A 22,939-nucleotide genomic window follows, 5' to 3' on the forward strand; every position below is an offset into this window, starting at 1 on the left:
CTTTAAAAGGGTGGGGGTGGGGAGTAGGTAGCAAAAAACAAAACAAAGCAAAACAAAACACCTAGCTCTTGATGTGCATTCCATCCTAGAATTGTAAAGGAGATTCACCTGTTTTTAAACCAACCTTCCTGCAGGAAGACTACCGGTATATAACAAGATTTACTGAATGCCATTTGCTCATTCATTATTATTTTTTGTCTTTTCTAATTCCCTAGATAACCTGCTTTATCATGGAACCTCACTTGCTCATTGTGTGGATTATATTCTACTAAATTATACTCAGAATAGACCCACTGAAATGAATTAATTCTCTACTCCGAGTATGACTAACAATGGCAATAGCCACATACATTTTTGAAAATGTGGGTCTGCACAGTAGAACAAAAACAAAACAAAAAGCCCTCCTGTTTATCTCCATCATGGAGATAATTGAATCGGAGCCTCTATTCCAAGTTGTGTATCTCTGAACAGCTGTCATTTCCTCCCTCTTGGCTGCACACATGAAAGGATGGCTGATAACTGAGGCAGCATCCCTCTCTTCCAGCACAGCAGCCAAATGTGTGGGATTGTTTGATGCTGTTAATGAGATCCTCACATCCTGAAGGGAACAGACACCAGTAAACATGGAACAATTTCTTATTGTGCCATCCTTTGTCTTGGTATGTTAAAGAACGCCCACTCGGAAGTGCTGAGGTCTATAAACACCCCCTAGTCTTATTTAGTCCAAGGCAGGCAGTGGCTTTTGTATGTGTGTGTTTCACATTCGGCAACAATGTTCTTCCCAGCAGGACTGGTGGTTCACACTATTGTGTGAGGCCTGGTCGGCTGCAGGAAGGAGCAAGATCCTTATCAGCTTGAGGGAGTTTGCTGAGCAAGTGAGATCATGCTGTCCCCATAAAAACACAGAGTTGCCTTTTCCAGCCAAAACTGCTGCCGGCTGCAACAGGATTTGATTCCTTCTCCAGGCTGTGCTGCAGAAATCCCTTATACATCTCTGCTCCAATCTGCCACACACAGGGCTGAGAGGTCATGTCTGTGTGCATACAGGCATTTCTACCCCAAGGAGCTCATCGTCCCGCCACAATTTATCCTCATAGCCATTCTGTGAGGTACATTATTCTGAGAGTGTGTGACTGATCTAAGGTCACCCTACAAGCTTCGTGGTTGTGTGAGGATTAGCAACTTGCAGCACTCTACTGAATTGTGGTGTGGCCCCCTTCTTCTCTCTTCTTTGAGCTTCACAGAGAGGTCAGTTGGAGGTCTGAGAGGTGAGTGGCCTTGGAGTAAAATCTGCAAGGCCCACCTCCTGACCCTGTCCTCCTGCTCCCAATTTTAGTCAAAGCATGGTTTCACCCAACACGTTCTAAGAACAGTGGCCGAGAGAGTCTTGTCGCAAAACGTGAAGGGGAGTCTGGGTCTCTTTTGATCTCCCTGTAATTCAAACACTGACCCTATGCGGCCCAATCGGTTCTCTTCCACCTGTACTGGGGCAGGGAGTATTGTTTAGCAAAAGGGAGAGGAGGATTTCCACCACATGCTGTGGCCCTCACGTATGACCAAAGCTTCCCCCAATATAATTGACTGTAGACTACTGAAACCAAACAGTTTTTCAGGGAGGCTTTGAAACCTACAGAGAGAAGAGACTGCACACACCCTACTATTGCATCTCTATCACAAGAGTGGGCTCATGAATGACTTCAGTATCATCATCCTCGCCACCCCTTCAGGATTCAGTGATGTGCTTAAATGTACAAAGCAAGGATGTTAAGGTCCTCTTAGGTATAAGTAATCTGAGGCACATGTTACTGAATATGCTGAATATTTATCCAGTTAAAACATAAAGATCTAGTCCAGTTTTCTTTGTAAAATAAAATAAAAATTAATAAAATAATAAAATAAAATCCAGCAGGCAGGTGGGTGGCCTACGAGAGATCAAGATCAGGGTTCAGTGGTGGGCTAGTTTTATCCTCTAACCATCCCTGCTCTACCACACTTATCTTGCTAGATGCCAACAGTGGTACCTCTGGTTAAGAACTTAATTCATTCCGGAGGTTCATTCTTAACCTGAAACTGTTCTTAACCTGAAGCACCACTTTAGCTAATGGGGCCCCCTGCTGCTGCTGCGCCGCCGGAGCACGATTTCTGTTCTCATCCTGAAGCAAAGTTCTTAACCCGAGGTACTATTTCTGGGTTAGCGGAGTCTGTAACCTGAAGCGTTTGTAACCTGAGGTACCACTGTAATCTTGTTCAGTGCACTTAATCATGTGTGACTTTCAGGAGCTAGCATTTGAAAAATCTTCCACCTGGAAGAGCCCTTGAAAGTAGAGACTATGAGACCCACAAAATGAGTTGAAATATTGAGTGAGGAAAAGGAAATTGAGAAGAATGATGAAAATCATTCCACCCTCTTGGAATCCATGTCTGAAAGGGTTCCAGCATCTCTTCCTGTCTCCACCAGGTCCCTGTTAAGGAATCTCCTAATGACATTTTTCCGTCTTTGTGGTTTTGCGTAGTGCTAATTGAATATTGAACACAGATTCATTCTAACCGCAACCTGGCTTCTGGCAATTGCCTTCCAACTTACAAAGAAAAAGAAACTGATACTGGAGTGTTTAGTGTGAGAGTAATCCTATCATTCAGTGTAGCCCTCAAGGAACTTGCCTTATATTGACTCAGATCTTTGGTCTATCTAGTGTGACCACCCTGAGATTGGCCATGCAGACTGCCTGCACAATGCCCTCCTCCAGGATGCTTGCTTGGCACCAAATCAAATGCCTTTATGGCACAAGGATCTTGTTATTCACTCAGACCTCTCAGCCAGTTTCTGATACTTAAGCTGATCCTAGCGGCTGGTTTTAAATCCTTGTTACTGCTGCTCTTAATCCTTTGGTGGTTGTTTTATTGGGTATATTAACTGTAATTTATCTCAGTGGGTTTTAAAAATTGACGGAACCCACCCTGGAAATCTATTATCTGACTTCTATTTCAGTGTATCTGAAGAAGTGTGCATGCACACGAAAGCTCATACCAAAATAAAAAAACTTATTAAGGTGCTGCTGGAAGGAATTTTTTTATTTTGTTTCGACTACCGTACGTCAGACCAACACGGCTACCTACCTGTATCTGAAAAGATTGTGCAGCTAATAACACACAGTGGACTAAAAAGAAGTTATTTCTGGCAACCTGGCCCTAAGCCCATTTCCCCGGAAGGAAGTCTCACTAAGTTTAATGGGGCTTACTTTGGGGGAAAGCAAGCTTCAGGATGCGGGTGGCGCTGTGGGTTAAACCACAGAGCCTAGGGCTTACTGATCAGAAGGTCGGCGGTTCGAATCCCTGTGAGACGGGGTGAGCTCCCGTTGCTCAGTCCCTGCTCCTGCCAACCTAGCAGTTCGAAAGCACTGCAAGTGCAAGTAAATAGGAACCGCTCCGGCGGGAATGTAAACGGCATTTCCATGCACTGCTCTAGTTCATCAGAAGTGGCTTAGTCATGCTGGCCACATGACCCAGAAGCTGTACACTGGCTCCATCGGCCAGTAAAGTGAGATGAGCGCCACAACCCCAGTCGTTCACGACTGGACCTAATGGTCAGGGGTCCCTTTCCTTCACCTTTAAGCTTCAGGCAGAAGATCCTAAATGTACTTTGTACCCACTTACACATTCCAGTGAAATCAATAGAATTTGACACCAAATAGGTGCTTAGGATCATGTTGTTAGGTTTCTTGAGAAACTTGGTGCCCTTTAACACTTAGAAGCACTGAGCAATAATTTAGTCTGGTGTGGTAGGATTCAGTACTCTTGTGTGAAGCATCTGAAAGATGGGATTTTATCCTGCTTTGTTCACTGAGGTGAGTGACCGCACACAAGTTTGAGAAGTCAAGGCAAATGGGGAGACCCGAGTTTAGTTCACAAGAAAGGTCTAAATCATGTTCATACACAGGCTGTGAAATCCACTCTCTGCGATCTCCCAGTATTTGTTATTTTACCTCATGTCATGCTCACTTTCCACTTTGTAGGCCTTTTGCAAAAATAAACTCTATGTAATTATACTCCAGCAGATGCAGGAAAGAAGTTCATTGTCTGCCTGTCTTCTCCCTTCACACACCCGGCTTCAAAGACCTGCTGGCACATTAGCTCATGGGACTGTAGCTGGAGAAGGCAAAGATCATAAAGGCTGTCTGCTTTCTGAGAGAGTTTTCTTGACAGAGGATGTATCAGATGTCAAGTATATGCTCTACACACAAGGCTTAAAAACTCCGATCTCCGTCCCCCCCCCAAACACATAATAATAGTATTGCCTATGTCACTTTAGTGCCTTGCGAATCTTTACATGCTTAATAATTTAGCTTTCCATATCCCCTCAATATGCTCCAATCAAAAGATAATTTGCCTTAAATTGCTCTGAGGCAAAAGGGTGGGGGGAATTGTTTTTTTCCTAAAGTCTCACAACAAATCCAAAGTTGTGCAAGACATAGGGTCCCATTCACATTAAAAGTGAGCCAAAATATTATTAAACCATCCACTTGAGTGTGTAATTGTTAGTAACTACAGCAATCATGAATGGACGGATGAATAAATGGACAGATCTCATATGAAGGGGCAATGGAAATTGTTAAATTCTCCAGAACAGTTTGGAAGACAAAATATGAAGCACATATAGTCCAATACACTCTTATTACTAATAATGTCTGAAAAGTAACGCATTATTATCTCTCTCCCTTGACAGCTACCTCACAAGAGTCACAGCAGTAGGAAATCAAATATAAACCCCAAAGCTGGTCTGCAAAAGTTCCAACTTCATACATATTATTAATCCTCAGACACAGGAAAGGTAATTAAAGTGCCAATCCCTGTGCTTGCAGAAAGCAAGATGCATTTGTTAAAGCTATTATCCCCAATCACTTTTCACACCACCGGGTTGTAGTCAACTTTTACCCAGTCGACCCTCGGCCATGGAGAGACAGCTGCCAGTGTTGTTTTGTTTACACCAACCAATATCCCACCCTGCTTTGTATGCACTTAGAACTAGTTTGTTGACATCCCCCCTCCTGTGGCATTCACAGGGTCCGTATGTGTCCTCATTGAACCGCACCTCCTCCTGCGACCAAATGCTGTATTTCCAAAGATGAACCACAGTTACTTCCCTCCATTTAATTAGGATCCCTGCATGCCATTTCCACGCTGCTCTGAATGGGTCATATGGACTGAAAGGACTGTTTGACCCTAATATTTATCCCTAAACCAGGCTTAGAAAACAGACCTTTCCTCCTGTCCTGACACAAAAGATGGGGCTCAAGGAAGTATGAGCTTTGCCTCATGACATGCACAGATACAATGGCATTCCTGGAAGGAACATTTTTCTCTTCCCGTGTCCAAGCTAGGAATACCAACGCCACCCTTTCACCAATAAGTCTTTGCTGCACAGAAAGTTAAGAGACGTCTTTTGAATGGGACTCTGGTGATGCATGAAAACTGTTTTGAACACAGAACAAAGCACACACTCAGTTTGCAATGGGCAGTTAGAGGACACTCGAGGAGTTACTCAATGCCATTCTGTTATCCTATCCTTCATCCCACCATTAATCCTGGGACACGTAAGACACATCAGTGACAATTCCACTGACTTCAGAACCAAACATTATTAAGGGAGGGACTCAACTGCTGCACCATAACAGTACAAGCTGCATTAGGAAATACTTGTATTATGTTCAAGTATACTTACCTTTTCCAGGAAAAAAAAAGGTAAGTATACTTGAACGTAATACAAGTATTTCCTAATGCAGCTTGGAAAAGACCCTGATGTTGGGAAAGATGGAGGGCACTAGGAGAAGGGGACGACAGAGGATGAGATGGCTGGACAGTGTTCTTGAAGCTACGAACATGAGTTTGACCAAACTGTGGGAGGCAGTGGAAGACAGGAGTGCCTGGCGTGCTCTGGTCCATGGGGTCACGAAGAGTCTGACATGACTAAACAACAACAACACTTACCTTTATTTACCTTTATCGCATATATTTTCTCTTTTTTATTCATCAGTAACTGCTCTCTAATCCTTCCTAATAATGCTTCCCATGTCTTATTTGCTACTAGTTGTATTATCAACCCATCTCTTTATCCCTAACTTGACCTATCTGAATTTAACAGGCTTCAATGTGCACAAGGGTATTACAGCTCTGAGTACTTTTAAACTCCAGTCACAAAGGAGAGGTAGAACCTGGGCTTGGTAGACAGAACTTCTTGTTACTCCCTGCCTTGATGGGCATCTTTTGGCATGAAAGGTTGATGCAATTGTTCTACCGGTACCTGCCAAATTCTGATGGATCCCTTTGATGTAAATGACATCTTTTAAAACCAACATGCACTATACCAAATATTCATTTGCTGTACTGGAAACTGATGGAAGTGGATTTCAAACTGAGAATGTGTTTACCATTTTTATTGGTGTTTTGCCATTTTTATTGTTTTTGAGAAGCGTGTGTTTATCCGTTTTGTATGCTGAAACAACATGACATCAGCAAGTCACAAGGAGAGTGTGCCAGTCCCTGAGCTGATCTATCACGAGTCCAGGTGGGCAGAGATGACACAGTAACTCTGAATGTTTGCCCAGAGACCGCTACACAAACCCTGACTTACACCTCTTCAGGGCAAGAGGTGGGCACTGCTTCCTAGGAAAGTTCATCCAGTCCAGTGTTAAACTGCACACTGTCTGGAGACAGCCAGAAAGGCATGTGGTGGTAGGACAGATGACATTGGGTGGTATTCAACTAAGTTTTACTGAATACCCCCCAATGGTCTTTATCTGCCCATTTACTACCAAACTGACTGTGTCAATAGTGCTTTCTCCAGAAACTGGTCATTGAGAGGACATCTTATTTCAGGAGGCGTCTGTGCACTGCTAACCTTTCTAATTTCTTCACAAAACCATAGATAGTTAAGCTTTATTTTCTGGCCCCTCGACACATGCATTGTTCGATAAGTGTTTGGAGAACTTTTGACTGTACAATGAGTGACATTGTAGGAAGAAGTTTCAGCAATAAACTTCAGTCCTGGGCACAGCTTGCTATGAGACCCATTCATTGTGCAGCTGAACACTGAATCACTGAAAACAAAAGAAGAAAGACTTGCCCCCAAGCCTGAGTTTGCTGCATAAGGGTTTAATTTATTTGTTGAACTAACTGGTGGTTTTGATTCAGCTGTTGGCGTTTAATCAGTTTCATCTAGGGGATCAACACAGCCTCAGAGATACAGGAATGAAAGACGGAGAGCACTTAAAGCCAAAGTTCTGACACGGGCTTGAAGAGATGTTGCATGGCCCAGCGAATGCAGCTAAGAATGCTCAAAAGACACAGGCGGGAAAGATATAAGTCTGCTCTGGGTGGTATGAGGCAGCCTGCAAAATTCACATATGTACAACTGAGGGCCAAGCTATATGTTACATGGCTGCAGCCACGTATAATTATTAGCCTGGTGGCTTCTCCTCAGCTCCAACACACCCCTGGAAGGGGACACATAGTGTCAGGAAGGGGGCAGGTGGAAGGATGTGCTTAACTCCTCTCCTGCCACTCACTTCCCGCCCTGAAAGCCAGCCTTGTAACGGAGTAGTAGCAGGCTAATGTTGTAGTGCAGCTGCATCGTAACGTTTTCTTTGGCCTATAAATTCCCGTTGAGCCTCTTTTTGCACTATTAGTGTTAACATCAATACTGTTGCTCAAGCAAAAGAGAGCCACTGGCAAGTCGAATTAGCATTCTGGTCAATGTAGGCTTTGCATTCACAAATGACCACATTAAGCTGCCTCAGTGAAAATGCCCTAAAAGTTTTAGACTGCTTCCTGCCTCCGGGCAGATGAAACCCCTAAGATTGACAAACAGAATTTGCCTCACTACCACCAAAGGATAATTACAACCCATAGCTCATTGATCACATTCCTTCCTTATCGATTTTTGCTGGGGGTAGGTGGGATCCCACTGGAATCGGCATCCGCTCTCTTCAGAGAGGCGTTTTTTGTCACATGTTGCGTGCAGCTGAATGTGCCTGTCACTTGTCACCTGCAGGAGAGACCTGCCTACCTCCATCCTGCCCATTCCCAGCAGGAACTCACCATATTCCCACCCAGACTTCTAAGCAGAGTGCTGTTGGCTTGTCTTCTGGTACTTCTGCTGGTGGTTTTCCTTTGCCACGTGGTTAGATCCTCAACCCTTATGTCTCTGCATTTTGTGGCTCAGTCATATTGAACATCGGGGGCAGCAACTGAATACACACAACAACTGCATGGAGAGAGTAGTGTCTTCAAGCCAACCCACACCTTCCCAGATACCAACCAACCAACCCCCCAAGGTGCAAGTGAAATACATCAAGACAGGATAGGAAGGAAATAGGTCTGGTGTTTGAGTCCTTGTCTCCAATGCAATTGACAGAAGGATGTGCTTCCAGCAAGGAATGTCTCCAGGCTCAGCTGATCAGCAAGGCGGCCCCTTCCAAAAGGACAAGATCCTATCATAAGGACAGTTCCTAGAGGGGCTGATTTTCATTCTCGAGGAGGAAGGTTGGTCCATGCCGACTTTCCTCCTCTCATGTTCTCCTGCTATGTGTTGGCTCCTGTTCCACTTATGTGGCAGCCGCCTGCCTAGGGACCCGGTTCCTCTCTCCGTGCTGCTTGCCCCTCCCCTTTTTGCCACCATCCAGCATGTTCTTGCTCTTGGGGGGCCTGCCTTTGTGCCGCAGCTGGCGGTCTCCGCACCACACACGCTCACAGTACTCCTCTACCCGGTGCAAGTTGGAATAGCCAATGAGGTGCATGATGTCTTTGAACCACATCCTTTGCCCATGCAGCATGCGGGGATCAGGCACCCGGCACAGCGGGCGAGGCGGCTCCTCCTCCTGCTCCCGCTGAAAGACCTGCTCCAGCTGCTCACTCTCAATCACCTCCAACATGATTTTGGTGACGGTCTGAGTGAAGCCATGCTCCTGAGCCTTGCAGTAATAGGTTCCCGCATCCTGGCGGAAAAGCTTCCGGAAGAGCAGTCCTTGCTCTGTCCTCATGATCCTATCATCTGTTTTCACCTGGAGAAAAAGGGTTAAGGGAAAAGAAATTGAGCAGGAGGTTAGATTCTGCGTGGTGGTGCCCTGTAACTTACTAAAGAAGGGGTGCCATCCTGGCAGGACTTCAGGGTCCCCTCAGTAGAATGAGCAGGAGGGCACATTTTGAAGCAATACACAACACTATGGAAAGGAGTCTAAAATTACAGATCTGCACCTCTGTATTCAAGGCATTTCAGGGAATCACGAGAATGGGTTGCCAGTATTTTTTCTGAAGTTCGTAGTGGCACTGCTGTCATCAAGTAGATCCCTGCAGTAATGGGTGCAAAATTACAGCACCCCAAAAATTCCATGATTCACAGAGATGCTGTGGAGACATGTTTGAAATTATATAACCAATGCCTTGTGAAGATTCAGAGGGTGTAAGTGTGTGAGGAATTTCCAGTGGCCAGAAATACATCATGCCTCTTCCTCTTAACTAGAAGAGATGGAATAAATTGTGCTGGGTAGTTGTCTCATTCACATGATTTATTCAGGACAATGAATCCAGGGTTTCTTGATGCAGAATTTTTTTTTTACTGTGTACACACAATCCCTGATACTGATACATTGCTGAAGAATGAGCCAAGGCTTAGTGGCAGTTGGGGGAGTTGGTGTGAAACCCAAAGGAGGAGAGTCAGTAAGATTCTGATGTTTGCTTCCATTGCTCTTTGAGCTAAAGTTCATTTACTTCTGTATTATTATCTCCTGAGACAGCATATCAAGCTGCAAGTCTCCTTTCATATGGAGCAGGCAGGATTGTCCCAGCCTGGAGTCCTGCCTCCTGCTAAAGAATACAAGTCCCAGCTGTTCTCCTGCCATTGTCTCAAGCTTGTACAGCATTGCACTTGTCAGATTCCCTCAACACGGGCTGAGATTGGACGTCCAACCATTTTCTGTAAAGAAACCAACTCTTCTCATCTTATCACTTTCCCCATCCAAACAGCCTCCCTGTCCCTGCCTATCCCTTCTTGGCAATTAAGCTGTGACTGCCTCTGGGGGTCTCATTCCTATGGTATAAGCAACCAACACCCTTTTTAGGGAAGCAGCACTTGCCTGAGCCAATTCCTCCACCCAGGAGGACCACCTAAACTACTACCGGTAGATGGATGAGCTTCATTTGCTTTTTTTAAAAAAAAGTGCATGAAGAATAACATAGCGGGCTCAGTCTTGATGGAACCTTTGTTCTCCTCTGAACACCCTTCACCTGTAAAACCATTCCAGGCTGGTCCTATGACACTAGCCTTGCCTCCGAATGCTGCTGCATTCAAAGTCTACACTGAAAAAATAGGGTGGAGGCACATAAGAATCCATTTAATGTCCCCCCCCTTTACAATGGAATGATTTGTATTTATTTGTCTTACATACAGAACAAGGAACCAAGCAGGAACGACGCATTCCAATGCTCTGTGTGGTCCTTTAACAAAGCTATGCGGTTTGGAGGGAGGCAGGAGAGAGTCTTGACACCACTTTGCTCTCTTTATGACACCAGAACTGTGCTTATTAGCAATTGCCAGTCTTGGACTGGAACTTACCAGCTGTGTTTACTGGCCAGCCCAGCCTTCAACTGCCCCTTTTGCTCCAGAGAATTCCCCTTCAGAAACCTCACACTATTATCACATCTTTCTCAGCCCAGCTTCCTGGGAATTAGACTAGCCTGCTAACTCTGGGAAGAGAGAGGCGAGACCTCACACAGTAGGAGCGTGGGCTTCTCCATTTTCAGTTAAATTCAATAATTCCTAGTGGAGATCCATGCAGCAGGCAAGGCTAAGAAACCAAATGAGGAAAGGTTAAAGAAGTGGGGCAAGGGTCTAGAGAGGGGAAAGCACGTGAGATGACAGGGACCAGATGGAAGTACAAAGAAAAGGCCCTAAAGAATCTGTTGACATCTGAGCAGGAGTTATCTGTATTAACCGGACGTGGCACAAGCCAGCTCCTCCTTGGTGGCACTCCCAATTGAATATCCATGGTCATCTGTATTCTGTGGAACTAACCAGGTGTACTTCCCTTCCGCTCCTCCCAGCCATGAGTTTGACCAAGCTGCAGGAGGCAGTGGAAGACAGGAGTGCCTGGCGTGCTCTGGTCCATGGGGTCACGAAGAGTCGGACATGACTAAGTGACTAAACAACAACAACAGCGCTGGGGTCGGCAAGGTGTACTGGGCATGGGCTGGATCACTCCTATGGAGATTGTCCGTGGGCCAGACTGGCGCAGCACGACACCAGAAATCGCGTCTGCACACACCTGCAGCGCCGGAAATCGCTTCTGCACATGCCCAGATGCTGAAAACCACTCCTGTGCAGAAGCAATTTTCGGCATCTGGACATGTGCAGAGGCAATTTCTGGTATCTGCACGTTCGCAGACGCAATTTTCGGCGCCACCCACAGCGCGTGGGGGACTCGCCGAGCGGGTGGCTCAGTTCGGGGGCAGCTCATGGGCCGGTAAAACGGTCTTCGTGGGCTGCATCTGGCCCATGGGCCGCATGTTGCCGACCCCTGATTTGGCGAAAGAGGTTTATTTTATTTTTAAAATCCTATTGAAAAGGAAGCAAGAGTATTGAGAAAGTGGAGAACGGGACTGGCCTCACCTCATCTCTTAACTCTTCTGGAGACCGGTGTACAAACCATTGCACGGCAGCCTGTGGTGACTTTGGGATGCACTCCAAGAAGGTGCTGTTGTGTTCCGTCCCATAGACCACCTTCTCCTCTGTGCTGTCAAAATCATCCACTATGGAAACAGGAGGGTACCCATATCAGAGACTGCTAGCTGAGCAGAAAGAGCCCATCTCCTTGCAGAGGGCCACAGCTTGCATAACAGGGCAGAATACTGCAGCTGAATGTGGGGAGGGGCTAAGGGCTGGGTTTAAAGCCTTGCTGAGCTAGGGAGTTGCTGTGTGACTCTTTGGGCACAGAGAGGTCTGTCACGTGTCACATCCATAGCTCCAAGCAAAAGCTTGACCTGTACACCTGGGGACACTAAAATAATTATTTTTTTCTATGTGCATGAAGGCTCCTCTGAGGCACATCTGTGATAATGTAATGGAAGCCTCAGCTAATGCTAGCTGCGCAAACTGTTGCCGTTTTCACCACCACCCCGTATTTTCAAGGGCTGTGGATAAGGCTTATGACAATGCCTTAAGAATCCTTGAGACTGGCAAGCCTGGTGTTTTAAAACTTCCCTGTGTCTGGAATAGTAGATATCATATCAGAATGCCCTGCCAGCCATGTCCCACACCAGCACCTTTTTTTCCTGTCTGGCAATAAAATATTCCACCAGACTTCTCACCTATTAGAGGTGACTGTCTTCTGCATTCCCTACCTACAGGAACTCTTACTCATTGGCCCCTCTGGTTTTTAGTTGCAAATAAGAATCACCCAAATGAAACATCATATAACACGACCTGACATAGTTTCTTCTCATAATTTTTTTTTTGCTACAGTTGCAGTTTTAAAAATAAAAATCTTGCCCATAGTCCAGGGGTCTCCAAACTTACCCGGCTTCGGGCCAGCTCCTCCGGTGCCGTTCGCGCAGTGGGCTGGAGGGCGGGGGAACACGCTCCCATACGCGTGCACACTTGCTTTTTCTGGCTTTTGCTAGCTTGTGCGCATGCGTATGGTGGGAGCGTGTTCCCCCACCCTATGGCCCGCACGTGCGCACAAGCTATTTCTGGTGCCGCGCCAACCTGGAGAGCGGGCGGGGGGGGTCATCAGGGGCTGCACAATTGGCTCGCGTGGGCCACATCTGACCCCCGGGCCGTATTTTGGGGACCCCTGCCATAGTGATTCATCATTTGATCATCACAAGAGGCTAGCAACTGCAAACGGTATAGGTTTTGCTACGTTAGTTTCAACAATCTGGTTTAGTGTTTTAATTTTCTGTCCTGGCACATATTTAATGTTTATCCTACTCCCTGCCCCCCGCAAGGGACACGGGTGGCGCTGTGGTCTAAACCACTGAGCCTAGGGCTTGCCGATCAGAAGGTTGCCGGTTCAAATTCCCACGACGGTGTCAGCTCCCCTTGTTCAGTCGCAGCTCCTGCCCACCTAGCAGTTCGAAAGCACATCAAAGTGCAAGTAGATAAATAGGTACCGCTCTGGCGGGAAGGTAAACGGTGTTTCCATGTGCTGCTCTGGTTTCGCCAGAAGCGGCCTAGTCATGCTGGCCACATGACCCGGAAAAACTCTGCGGACAAACATTGGCTCCCTCGACCAGTAAAGCGAGATGTGCGCCGCAACCCCAGAGTCATTTGCGACTGGACTTAACTGTCAGGGGTCCATTACCTTTTACTGGCCCCCACACAGCCCCACCTTTTTACACTTCTCTTGAACAAGCCTCTTAACTGGATTCCTGTGCTGTAGTGCTTTCTTGTAACACTCAAGCAATGCTTGCCTCCGCCCCCACCAGTTTGCTTAGAACACCTGCCTACATTATTAGATTCTAGGCCATGGGAAATTGGGAGGGTGGTGGGGCTGAAGCTACCTGAAGTAGAGGACTGGGAGATTGGCTGGAAGAGAGGCAGTGTTCTATAGTGGTTAGAGTTTTTGACTAACACCTGGGAGACCCCAGGGCTTAAATCCCCACTCAGCCATGAAATTCACTAGGTGACCTTGGGCCAATCACTTGCTCTCAGCCTAACCTACCTCACATGGTTTTTGCGGGGATTAAATGAGGAGAGCTCCCTGGAGAAAAAGGTGGGATATAAATGCAAAAATGCAAAATAAATGAAATGAATAAGTATACCTCCTCCCAAACAAATAGGCCGTAATTTTGTGAGACTCTCATGGCCTCTGATCTAATGAGCATGCTGTGGCAAAAAAAGAGAGCAACACAACAGCAAACACATTGCCACTGGGCTACCCTACTGAGCCTGCACTGCAACAGAGTGTATTACGTATGCAGCTGCCCCATCCTCGGCATAGCTCACAGCTACTGGTCTGGGTATGTACTTCACATGTTTCCTCACCTGTCAAGTTTTGATCCAGGCACTGGTGCATGGGGTTCCCATTCCGGATGTCCTGCCGGCGAAAACGACGCTTGCCTGATGCCTGGTACCTGGTGCAGGTGAGGCCATCCCAGGCACAGTAAGGGTCCCGTGCTAGGCAGCACTCTGCACAGGCTGTCCCATACGTCTCACACTGATGCAGTTTCACTTGGGCAACTCCCACCCGGGAGCCTACATACAACATTTGCTGTTGAAACAAGGAGGCTAGGTGAGTTGGAGTAGTAATAAACTGCAGAGTCCATACTCTCCAACCAACATTTTCAACAGCATTCCTATGAGAGCTAAGGGAGCTAATCCTTGCAGTGTAGCTTTAATGCACTCCTTTCTCTCTAGAAGAAGATTATTATATAATAATAATAATAATAATAATAATAATAATAATAATTCATTATTTCTACCCCACCCATCTGGCTGGGTTTCCCCAGCCACTCTGTGCGGCTTCCAACAAAAGATTAAAAATACATTAAAACATCAGTCATTAAAAACTTCCCAGATGTCTTCTAAAACTCAGATAGTTGTTTATTTCTTTGACATTTGGTGGGAGGGCGTTCCACAGGGCTGGTTCCTTGTAACCTTGCTTCTTGCAGAGAGGGAACCGCCAGAAAGCCCTTGGTGCTGGACCTGTGTCTGGGCTGAACGATGGGGGTGGAGTCTTTAATAGATAGGGTTTTATTTTGATAACAGTGCTGTATTGCCGCCACCAGAGCCTGAGGTAGCCAGTGGCTTGGCCAGCATTTCTAAGGCATTCCTGCACAGTGGCTTCTCCACCACCACACCTGTATTTTAAAGAAGTAATTATTTACTCACTCGCTTGACAGATATTTCCATCTCCGTAATAGGGACTGGTGCCTGAAGGGATTAAAAGAAATGGCCTCTCAGGTAAACATGCCACAAAACTGATCCTTGCCCCAATCCCCCACAAGTGCACATTTCTGTCCTGCTTTTCCTACAGAGATAAAGGGTCATTCAGCTCCCCCCTGTTCTCACACAAAAGCAAAGGCACAAGAACATGCATACAGAGAGAGACAAAGAAATTGTTCAGGATTAGAGCTTTAGTAATGCCATGTCCTATGACATATGGCATAAGATAAAAGGGACAGTCTGTGTGGAAACTGCACTATAACAAATATACTTCTTCTGGGACATGAGCACAAAATTTGACAGGTAATATCTGCTAGTACACAAATATGCATCCATGCTGCAAGAATGTGCAAGAGAGATATATCCAGTGCTATTTTTCTAGCAAAAGAGGTGCCAGAAGTCACCATGAACACCTCTTTTGTTCTCTTAGAATGGCAATAGCGCCCACCTGAGAGGTGCTGAAACTGAGTTTCCCTGAGTTCCCACTAAAAAAACAGCCCTGGATACATCCAATCTACATGTGAGCAAAGAAGAATACTTAGTAATTACATGTCTGTGTAATACAGTCTTGATCTGTTCCTGGATCAGGTTGTACACATGTTGCCTTTTTTTTTTTAACCTCACCTTAAATACTTGAAGCTCCTCCAAAATGACTTCTTCGGCTGCTGCAAAGTTCCCTCTCTGAAGGGCTATAACCTTCAGTACAGAGCCAGCATCTAGGAAGCAGGAAAGGGAGAACCGTGAAACAAAGCCAACTACTGTACCTCTGTGGCCACCAGGCATTCTGTCAGAGGCAAAAGCTGCTCCTCTTTGACAACTGATCTCTACCATGGACAAAAACTTGCAAAGAAAGACAGCTTGTCCTTGGGGACCATGTTATCCCCACAGATAAACACTTATACAGTAAAAGACACAAAGAAAGCTGCTATTGGAAGTTGTGAGAGAGTTGGGATTTGACTCCAATTTACACCACTGACTGCATGTATGTATGATTATGGATGTCTTCTTCACTTCTCCTGTCCTTGAATCCTTTTTGTTTATGAGCTATTTTGGGGGAAGCCTATGCTAGTTTAAGGAAAATTGTTTCTCAGCTGATAGAGGGGTAGCTTCATTGCTCACTGGGAGAAGATGAAAGAGAAGAGCCCCTTCAAAAGTAATTTGCCCTCTTCGTAGAATTGATGTAGGAAGAGAATTATAAGTAATTGTGAAGTTGCAGGTTTGAAAAATAAGTGAAGTTTATTTTGGATAAGGTGTAGTATGGTATAATATGATATAAATTAAGAAGTAGAAGATGCAATTAGGTTAAGGAAATTAGGATATAGAATTTGCCGAAAATGATTTGCAATGAGCCGCTGGAAGGGGGACCCGAGGAATTATTGTATTGTATTTTTTTCTTTTCTTTTTCTTTTTATCCTTTTTGTGATAATCATGTTGGGATAATTATGTTCAGATGTATGGATGTGAATTATTGTAAAATTTAATAAAAAATATTTTTTGGGGGGGGAAAGTAATTTGCCCTCTTCTCCCCCCACCTTGGTCTTTCAAGGAACTTTTCAACTTCCTGCATCTAGTCAAGTAGGTACTTTATCTCACCTAAGAATGGAGTGTATCACAACATGGATACAGAAAGGATGCTTATTTATACAGTGGCCTAGCACAGAACAATAATGGATAAATGCTAAACATAAGTTCCAAAACAGCAATCACCTACAAAGAGTAAATGTGGGTGGAAACTGAGGAAAGAGAGAAGCTGGCAAGCTTCAAGTCATTCTGTAAGACAGCAGGAAACTTTGCTGAGGCCCCCGGGATTTCAGTTCATATACAAAAAGGTTTAATTTGATCCAGGGATCACAAGTACTTAGTTGGCCCCAAACCTGATTTTCCATACCCAAGCTCAGCCTCAGAGAATGCAAAATTTCAAGAGATTGCCTCGAATATTCATTTCCACATTGACAGATGCCCACCCCTAACATCACCAAGCCCTAACGCTCCATGAGATTGCACCTGTGCCAATGAACATGACATCATACTGCCCATCCTCAGCTTCCACACGGTCCACCACTATCTGCCGCAGGCGGTGCTGCAGGTTGGTTTTCACCAGCACAGGCCGGCGATGCAGTGGGTACACAGATCTGCTCATCAGTGGGTGGGCACGGGCAAAGTGCAGGACCTCATCAGGGTAGTCCTTGGTGGAGGAGTACTGCCGGCTTGGCTGATTGGTGGTTTTGCTGGGGCACTGGAATGGAGGGAAAAGAACAGCATTTCAGCCAAATAGGGCTGTGTTCCGGCTGCTTATCCACCTCAGAGCAGGATCACAATGAAAAGCCTCCTATGATTCTTGACTTACAAGAATGATTCTGACTAGGGCAGGGGTGGGGAACCTCAGGACACACCTCTCTATCTGGCCCTTGGCCCAGGCCACACTTCTTCTCCAGCCACACCTTTCACTTGCCTCAAGTGTTTTTGCCTGGCTGGAATGTGTCTTTGAACTCTGAAAACGATTCTAGCTTGCCTGGATGGAAGTTGGGGTGGGGGGTGGGGTTGTAGGAACTAGCTTACTGAATAAAGGTCACTCACTGCTCTGCCCATGTTTGACTCTTGTCCCACTCACCACTGACATGTGGCCCTCAGAAGGTTGCCAAGAAGGAAACATGGCCCTCAGGCTGAGAAAGGTTCTCTACAGAGTTTTTGACTGCTTTAGTGAATACCATCCCTAAAAGTTCATTTAGTTCAGCTCTGCCTCCACATCCAGTACCAGACAGTAGCCCCTGGGAAATTCATTTATAAATCAGCACAGGTCTCAGTTGACCTCATTAGGAAGAGCCCACTGTTTGCTTCTGTCTTAAGTACCGTACTAGAAATATATCTAACACAAGACACAATGGTTCCGATTGGATAAAGCGGATGAAATGCTACACTGACTGGCAGAAGATCTCCAGGGTTTCAGAGACGGGAATTTCCCAGCACTACTGGAGATGCCAGGGACTGAACCTGGGACCTTTTGCACACAAAGCATGTGCTCTAACCACTGGGATACTGGCCCTTGGCTGCTCTCAGAACTTGCTCTACCTGGACTATGTGCTTATCTTCTGTAATGTCCAGGGCCGTCTCAAGCCGGTTGGGCGCCCTGGCGCGGAGATCGCTCCAACTCCCCCGCCCTGGTGGGCGGGCGCAGCGTGCAGCACGGCTTTGCCGTGCAACGCCCTCCTGCCAGCCCAGCGCCCTGGCGCCCCGCGCCACCGAGACTATCCCCTAGATGTTGCAGAGGACACTTCAGTCACTTGTGACAAAGTGTTTGTGCTACCCCTCAGAAATGTCTGCTTCCCAATCAGAACGTCACCCACTTGCAACTTTTCAACTTGGATTAATGCCTTTGCATGAGCCTTAACACTGTTCCACAAAAAGAAATTGATAGTTTTTGGGGTTTGTTTGTTTTTTAAAAAAACCCAACCAAATGCCACATTCAACAGGGGACTTTTCCCGAAAGGTCATTTGTTTTTCTTTTGCATGGAGTTGCCAGTTCACCGTAACATCTCCTACCCCATAAAATACTGCTAGACACAAACCTCAGGTATACAGCCAGGGTCTTAAAGGCACAGCCAGATAATATCTGAAATCAGCATTAGTTATTAAGTAAAAACAAACAAACTATGATTAGGAAGTTCTTTTTCTAAACAAGCTTTTTAAAGATTGTTTTCATAATTCAGGTATGAATTACTTACAACTCCTGGCCTTGGGTAAGGCACCTTGCCCTCGTAAGCTGCCCACTGATGGTCTGGGCCATCTTTATGAGCAAATGGTCCATTAAAAACCTCCCAGATGTCTGCCATACGATATACGCAGATGGCAAAGCCTTGGAAGACATTGCTGCAATGAGAGAGGTTTAGCCATAGTAAGAACCTATTTGGGGAAAGAACATTTTTTCCAAACACTGTCTTAATATTTAGTATTGTGTGTATTCAATGCTTAGGTATATTAGGAAGTGAGGTAAAATACAGCCTTACACTTCCAGTTGTAAATGCTTCAAAATCATCCAAGAGGGTTGTATATTATCAGATATTAGGAATTCCATATCAGAGCACATGGCCTCCATTCTTCAAATTAACAGTATAAGTACTGAAAAACTGGCAAGCTATAACCAGTCTTTCACTAGAGAAACACAAGACGGTTTGTGCTGATGACGATATAGGGGAAGTTATACACAATCCAGGTTTCAACACTGTGTGCACCTGCTTCATTTCTGATCAGTTTAGGGAAGCTTTTAATGTTTAATAGATTATTGTATTTTAATATTCTGTTGGAAGCCGCCCAGAGTGGCTGGGGAAACCCAGCCAGATGGGGGGGGGTATAAATAAATTATCACCATCAGTGCATGTCCTGTAACTTCCTGGTAAAATCCTGTAACGTTTCATACCACAAAAGTTCTGGCATTTTCTTTTTCTGTCCCCCCATAGTACCAGAGTGCCTCTCCAGATGGCAATAATGCAAAGAACACTGGCAAAGCATCAGAGAACAACTAACAATGAGGAATGATATGTACACAGTCCATCATAAATCCACCACTAATGCACTATTATTGCATCAACGACATGTTGGAGAATAGGCTCACAGAAATAACACCAATATGGAGAGGCCCTCAGAGAAGATTTGTATGGTTGAGAGTTGTTCAGTCAAGGTATATAGTGCTAGACATCTCAAGGTTCCCCTCAGAAGCAAAACACAAACAAACAAACAACCAAAGCAAAATAATCTCACCTGATGGTGCTAAAGAGTGCATAGATCTCAGGGCTCTTCCCATCTTTGGTCCTCAGGAGAAAGACATCCTCTGTTTAAGAGATGTTTGATTCACAGCATTTAAAGGGCTCTCCCATGCACCTAACTTTGATCACTGGCCTACCAACATACACATTCCAAGAAACTAAAATCCTGTTTTAGTCAACTGGATTGCTTAGGGTATGCAATGCTAGTAGCTGGGGGCTGATGGATGCTAGTACCAAAGAGACAGCTGAAAATATCGGTGTGTGTATGTGATGATTTGGCACTACCACTGTGATTTCCAAATATTTAACTCAGGTGAACTGTGTGACCTTGACATCCACTTCATCACACACTGCTCTCAACGCCCAACTCCTGAAATCTGGTGGTCCATCCAGAAAGCACTCACACGCTGTAACAGACTAGTAGTCCCCAACATACAATTGACAGGGCCGGCCCTACCACTAGACAGAATGAGGCAGGCAGCTCAAGCAGCAGATTTGGGGCATTACAAAAAGGCAGCCAAGTTCATTTTGTTGTTATATTGTTAGTGCTGGGGAGAAGGAAAAATGCTTGTGGAATATTTTGGCAAGCCTGGCAAGTTTTAGGTACTGGCAAGTTGACTAGTTGGGGGGGGGTGCCATTTGCTGCCCTGCCTCAGGCAACAAAACGTCTTGGGCTAGTCCTGATCTTAGTGATTTCCTAATGCAAAAGTATGTTACCTTCATCGCCTATTCATAGGCTCTCCAGACGTTGTTAGACTCCAACTCTTATTAGCTCCAGACAACATGGCCTATGTCTTGGGAGATGGGGCTTCTGGTGGTCTCCCATCCAAAACAATGCTCACTTTCATATTTCCTTAGCTTGAGCACTGCTGTGGAAGGACGTGTGGATCCAGAATTGGCCTCCACAGTCACTTACGGACCCATTGTTAAAATTGTGTTTATGGAAGACAATCTTACTCGACTACGAGTGATCGCCAAAGAAAGAAGAAGCCATGAGGAGCCCCCTGGGATGGACCCCCTCATTCTCCTCAAATTGCCAAATTAAACCCCACTTTCCAAGGCTTGGCTTCCAGCTGACAAACTGAGGAGCTAATCCTATGAAAGGCAACCAATCCTAAGCTCGTTTCTCTTACCCAGTTCATCAAAGTATGTGTCAATGCCATCTGGCCCTGGGACAGAGCACACCAGCCGGGCCTTGTTGAAGGTGCTCCACTTATGGACTAGCACTCGCTGTCCTCCAGCATCATTCTGAAAAGGAGAAGAGTAAACAAGGATCCTCAGAAGTGGAGGCAGCTGATGCTTCTGATATGAGGTCTCTTTACAAATAAACAAACAAGACATGCTTAAGCTGTGCTTTAGGAATCCTTCCAGAGGCATCAAAAGCAAAACTAAAAACTCAGAACCAAGAGAAGGACAGATATTGGCTTCTATTCAGATTGCTCTCATTTCTGCTCCGTAGATCTGTCATTTTCAAGCATTCTAGCTCAAGGGAAACCCTTTTTCCATACAGACTTGGCCTGGGCCCACACATACATTATTAGCTCAAGATACAGCTGGCCATTCTCTCTCTCAATTCAGATCAAAGGTGGTTTGGGCAAAAACACATCAAAATATAGTATTCCATAAGAAATAGCAGGACAGGTACAGAACGGATATGGATCATGGCTAACGTCGTGTGTACACCGCTTCCCAAACCAGCAGTAAGAGCACACTGAACACAGAGTAAACAGGTACACAGCCTTGGCTTCTGAGAGACAGGACTGGTCCAAGACATTTTGCCCCCTGAAGCAAAGAACCAGATTCTGCCCCTACTTCCCACAAACAGAAACAAATTGGACTTCAACATCAGTGGTGATGGGGCAGCAGGCAGGCTAGCTTAGAGGGCACAGAGCAGACTACATGGGACACCCAGCTCTGTCCTACAGCACCTCAGCATTTACTTCCCTCCAGCAGCTACTGCCTGAAAAGGCTGTGTTACTGCCTGCAGAGGTCATGCAGACCATGAAATTCTTGTGCACTGCAGAGAATTCTGGGGCATATTTTAGGATGTGCTATGAAACCTCTCTTGCATGGCTAAGTGGACTAGGACTAGCAAACAAAAATACTGCTTCTGGGTAAGGGAAAGTCAAACCTACACCTCAGTTCCCTTATTGCAAAACATGCACTGATCAGCAGTTATTTTTTATTCAATATTGCAGTTTTTTGCATGCGCTAAGTTTGGGAGAAGCCCTCTTTCATATATCATGAGCCTGCTGAGATGGGTTCTGCAGGTACACAGCAGAAAGGAGGACTGTTTCAGCAGTAAATCCCCAGTTATGAAATTCCATCTTCAAAGATACACACAGGCAGTCCCGTGTTATCAGCTTTTTGAACAAAATCTGAACTTTTATTCTAGCACACATTTCTATTATTAAATCATATGGTTCATCAACCATGTTTTCTTTTCTTTCTTTTTTAAAGTGCGTGAGGCTTTTCTGCATTTTAATTTTCAGCTTTTGTTTCTGAAACATATATGTCTGGAAGCTGAACAGTTTCCCAAGACATATGTTTTATATCTCTCCCTGCCCCCCAAGAATGTGGGTACCAAACAAGCAGAGAATTGAATGGAAAATTCCCCTCTCTCTCTTCTTTCTGAAGGGGACTGCTAGGACTTGCATTGCACTTGTTGATGAGGCTGATTTTAGGAACTGCACCTCAGGTTGCATTCTAAGACGCCTGGAATAAATTCTGTGACTGCAGCCTCACATCATCAGCTTTTGGTAGCAGCGCTTTAACCATGTTGCAGAAACGCCAGTTCAGTCCATGTAACCATCAATAAACATTTCTGTAGCCCCACTTCCCACAACTACAATTTCAGACACATACCAAAAGAAGCTTTTTTTGGCTTTTACACTCCTGAATCTCATGGTGAAGGATACTGCATTCCCATCTATTTTTGGTGCTCTGTTATTTCACAGTTATCTGCTGTCATTCCAACTCCTATACTTTTCACACAGAATAACTATTTTAGTATGCAGTGTCTTATTGCATTCATTTCAATATGCCCTGCTGCTTGAGCAATCTTTTTATCTCCACTTGCAATCCTTTCTTTACAGTCTTGGAAAGAGCACCAAAATTGCAATTCAACTTCACCTCCCCCCCCCCCCAGTTCTGGGGCTTCTCCCAAGCCAATTCTGGGGGTGCAAGGAGCACAGAAGGGGAGTAGAAAACCTTACATAAGGCTGCTGCTACTGGGACTCATTCA

At 45.4% G+C, this 22,939-nt stretch overlaps 1 protein-coding gene across 1 annotated transcript in view; it reads right to left on the bottom strand.

Moving 5' to 3' along the window:
- Positions 1-3,097: 3,097 nt before the first annotated feature.
- The window catches only part of SEMA3G (semaphorin 3G), an 81,393-nt gene continuing 61,551 nt past the window's right edge, over positions 3,098-22,939 (bottom strand). Inside the window, exons 8-16 of the mRNA XM_035106093.2 lie at positions 20,829-20,943; positions 19,691-19,760; positions 18,658-18,802; positions 16,940-17,171; positions 15,560-15,651; positions 14,882-14,923; positions 14,036-14,261; positions 11,660-11,799; positions 3,098-9,056 (exon numbers count right to left, since the gene is read on the bottom strand). Of these exons, the coding sequence (XP_034961984.1) occupies positions 8,601-9,056; positions 11,660-11,799; positions 14,036-14,261; positions 14,882-14,923; positions 15,560-15,651; positions 16,940-17,171; positions 18,658-18,802; positions 19,691-19,760; positions 20,829-20,943 (1,518 nt within the window). The 3' untranslated portion in view covers positions 3,098-8,600. The remainder of the gene's footprint in view (positions 9,057-11,659; positions 11,800-14,035; positions 14,262-14,881; positions 14,924-15,559; positions 15,652-16,939; positions 17,172-18,657; positions 18,803-19,690; positions 19,761-20,828; positions 20,944-22,939) is intronic.

The sequence above is a fragment of the Zootoca vivipara genome, chromosome 2, assembly GCF_963506605.1.
Source record: "Zootoca vivipara chromosome 2, rZooViv1.1, whole genome shotgun sequence".
NCBI lineage: Eukaryota > Metazoa > Chordata > Lepidosauria > Squamata > Lacertidae > Zootoca > Zootoca vivipara.